Below are 2,320 nucleotides of genomic sequence, written 5' to 3'. Positions count from 1 at the left end.
CTACTTACATATGTGGTGCCCTCTCCTCTTCTTGGTTACATCCCCAGTGCGAAGAAATAGCAACAAAATCCTCAGTGCTAGCAAGTTCTTTGGCAACCTGCTCCATGTAGTGTGGAGAGCTGAATGTCAGCTTGATCATTCCGTCGGAGCAGGTAACATCTGTGAGCCCAATCTCCAGGTCCTCCAGCGAGAGAACTGGATGGTTGCTTCGCACGTTTAAAGTCGTGTAAAGTACCGGTTGGTTTGAGTCGGCAGTGACATGAGCAGTGTGGTCAACAAAATCAAGATTGGCTTCATTTCGTAGTATTCTGCCAGACTGGCGTTTTTGAAGACCACCATGAGGGTATGCTGGAGAGAGATGTCGTGCTTGAACAGAGTCCCATGATTTTAAGGCATCTCTTCGCGAGGGCTTGGGGGTTGCAGCTAATGTGGAAGAGCTAAAGAGCGTAGATATCGCCAGCAGGGCGGAGACGGGTATCTTCATAGTGGTATTATATACTACTTTTCCCCCTTATATCTGAAAAAAAATATCGTAGTGCGTTGAATATGGGATTATCCACTTTCAGATGGAATAGAAGCATCCTTTTAAATATAATCTCGTCGTAGTAAAGGGCGATACATCCCTTGCTGACTCTCACTCAGCCAGCGCATGCTTTCTAAGCCTCAACCTGGTATATTGGACAAGGGGCGCGCCGTCATTGATATGTTGGGCATAGCTGCGGATGCATACTAACCGCATTCCATGCAATATTTTGATATGTCAATGCCCATGTTCGGCCCCATTGCAGGGCTTGCGCTTCCGGGAGTCACTGTACTCCGCCCTCAAACCCCCCCGGCTTCAGAGCTGGGGTAACAGGGAGTACTGCCTGCAAGGCAATTCGAGGAGAAGATACCATAGATTCGAAACGATGAGGGGTAAGCCGCCAAACTGAGGATGGTGTCATGTCTGCGGGTCATGCACCTTGGTCGCTCATTATGCTTCGTATTGCAAGGGATCAGGCGCAGACATATTGACAACAGCGTCGAAAGGAGTTACATCTGAGACGTTTGAGCTGTCAAGCCTGTATCTAATTCTGACCAAAGACTTGTAACTAATAGGTCAGGTAAATGTTGGATGGCTAACCCCTGGTTCATCATGCAGTGGCCCTGGCACATGGTCCCAGAGAGTTACCCGTAACCTATTCTGAAAGCGGAAGCTAACTGTAAATTGAAGCCGCTGATTGGACGGATAATATCGACGGATGTAACAGTAGCTATGGAGTCTGCTTTAAATAGAAGCCTGAAAGTGATTATTCTCATGCTGATATTTCTCAGTAATAGCAGACAGATATAGCTGCCGCATACTTAGTTTAAAGGTTTCACAGGAGGGATATCATGAACATTCAACAGTAAACACCGCTATTCGTATGGGCTAGTTACTCCGTAGTTAGTCAATGTTGGTGATATTCATCATTTGTCCGTAAGGAGCCAGTGGAGGAGCAGCTCTGTGGGTATTGTTAGCTTCAGTATCCTAGGGAAAATGACCGATGATCAACGACACGGGAGAAATAACTAGTTAACATGCGGGAGTATTGACGTTACCCAGGTCAATAAATCGGCTGTACGGAGTAGAGGATCCGAGATAAACAACATTTTTCCCAAGGAGAAAACTCAAAAAAACATACCAAAAACATAATCCACATTTAGATAACCAAAGAACTCCATAGTATGTATATCGTTCATAATGTAATGTCTATTATTTAACCAATTCGGCAGCTTTTTCTTTGCTTTTTATGCAACGCCGCCTGAAAGATGGAGTACAGAAATGCAATAAACAGGAAGCACAGAAAGGAAACAGCCAAGAAAAAAAAAGAAAAAGAAAGGGAGGACATCTAAAATCTCCAAGGACAAGGAATAATAGTATGAGAACAGCTGCTTGCTTTCGTGTCAGTGTATAAAGGTGGTGTGCGTATTGTATGTGCGCGTGTGTCATGAATAATTAAAAATTAAACCATTTTCATCCTCGTTCCAACTCGTCCGGTACTGACCTGTAGCAGTAAACAATGTAATGTACGCACCAACAATGTATAGGGAAAAAAAGAGAAACAAGAGGTAAAAAAGAGAAAAAGCTACCAACTCCAGCCTTCTTTTGAGCAATTTGTTCACTTCTTCTTTTTCTTAGGCTGTGAGACGCCTTGTAGAATGTGATCGAAGCTTGCATCGGGGTTATGAGTTGATGATCTTCCGGATGGATCAACGGGGCTAACTCCAGCGGGTAGTGGTAGGGCTTCGAGGCCCATGTATATCGAGGAGCGTTACCCGGGTTTCCAGCACCTCGAGC

The 2,320-nt window shown here is 44.9% G+C and overlaps 1 protein-coding gene across 1 annotated transcript in view; it reads right to left on the bottom strand.

Moving 5' to 3' along the window:
- The window catches only part of MGYG_07104 (hypothetical protein), a gene marked incomplete at both ends in the record, with an annotated part of 2,123 nt that extends 1,639 nt beyond the window's left edge, over positions 1–484 (bottom strand). Inside the window, one exon of the mRNA XM_003171057.1 lies at positions 9–484. Coding sequence (XP_003171105.1) covers positions 9–484 — 476 coding nt within the window. The remainder of the gene's footprint in view (positions 1–8) is intronic.
- Positions 485–2,320: the final 1,836 nt, after the last annotated feature.

This window comes from Nannizzia gypsea, genomic scaffold, assembly GCF_000150975.2.
Source record: "Nannizzia gypsea CBS 118893 supercont1.6 genomic scaffold, whole genome shotgun sequence".
NCBI classification, from domain to species: Eukaryota; Fungi; Ascomycota; class Eurotiomycetes; order Onygenales; family Arthrodermataceae; genus Nannizzia; species Nannizzia gypsea.
The sequence above is the reverse complement of the archived record's forward strand: the minus strand, read 5'-3'. Positions and strand labels throughout refer to the sequence as shown.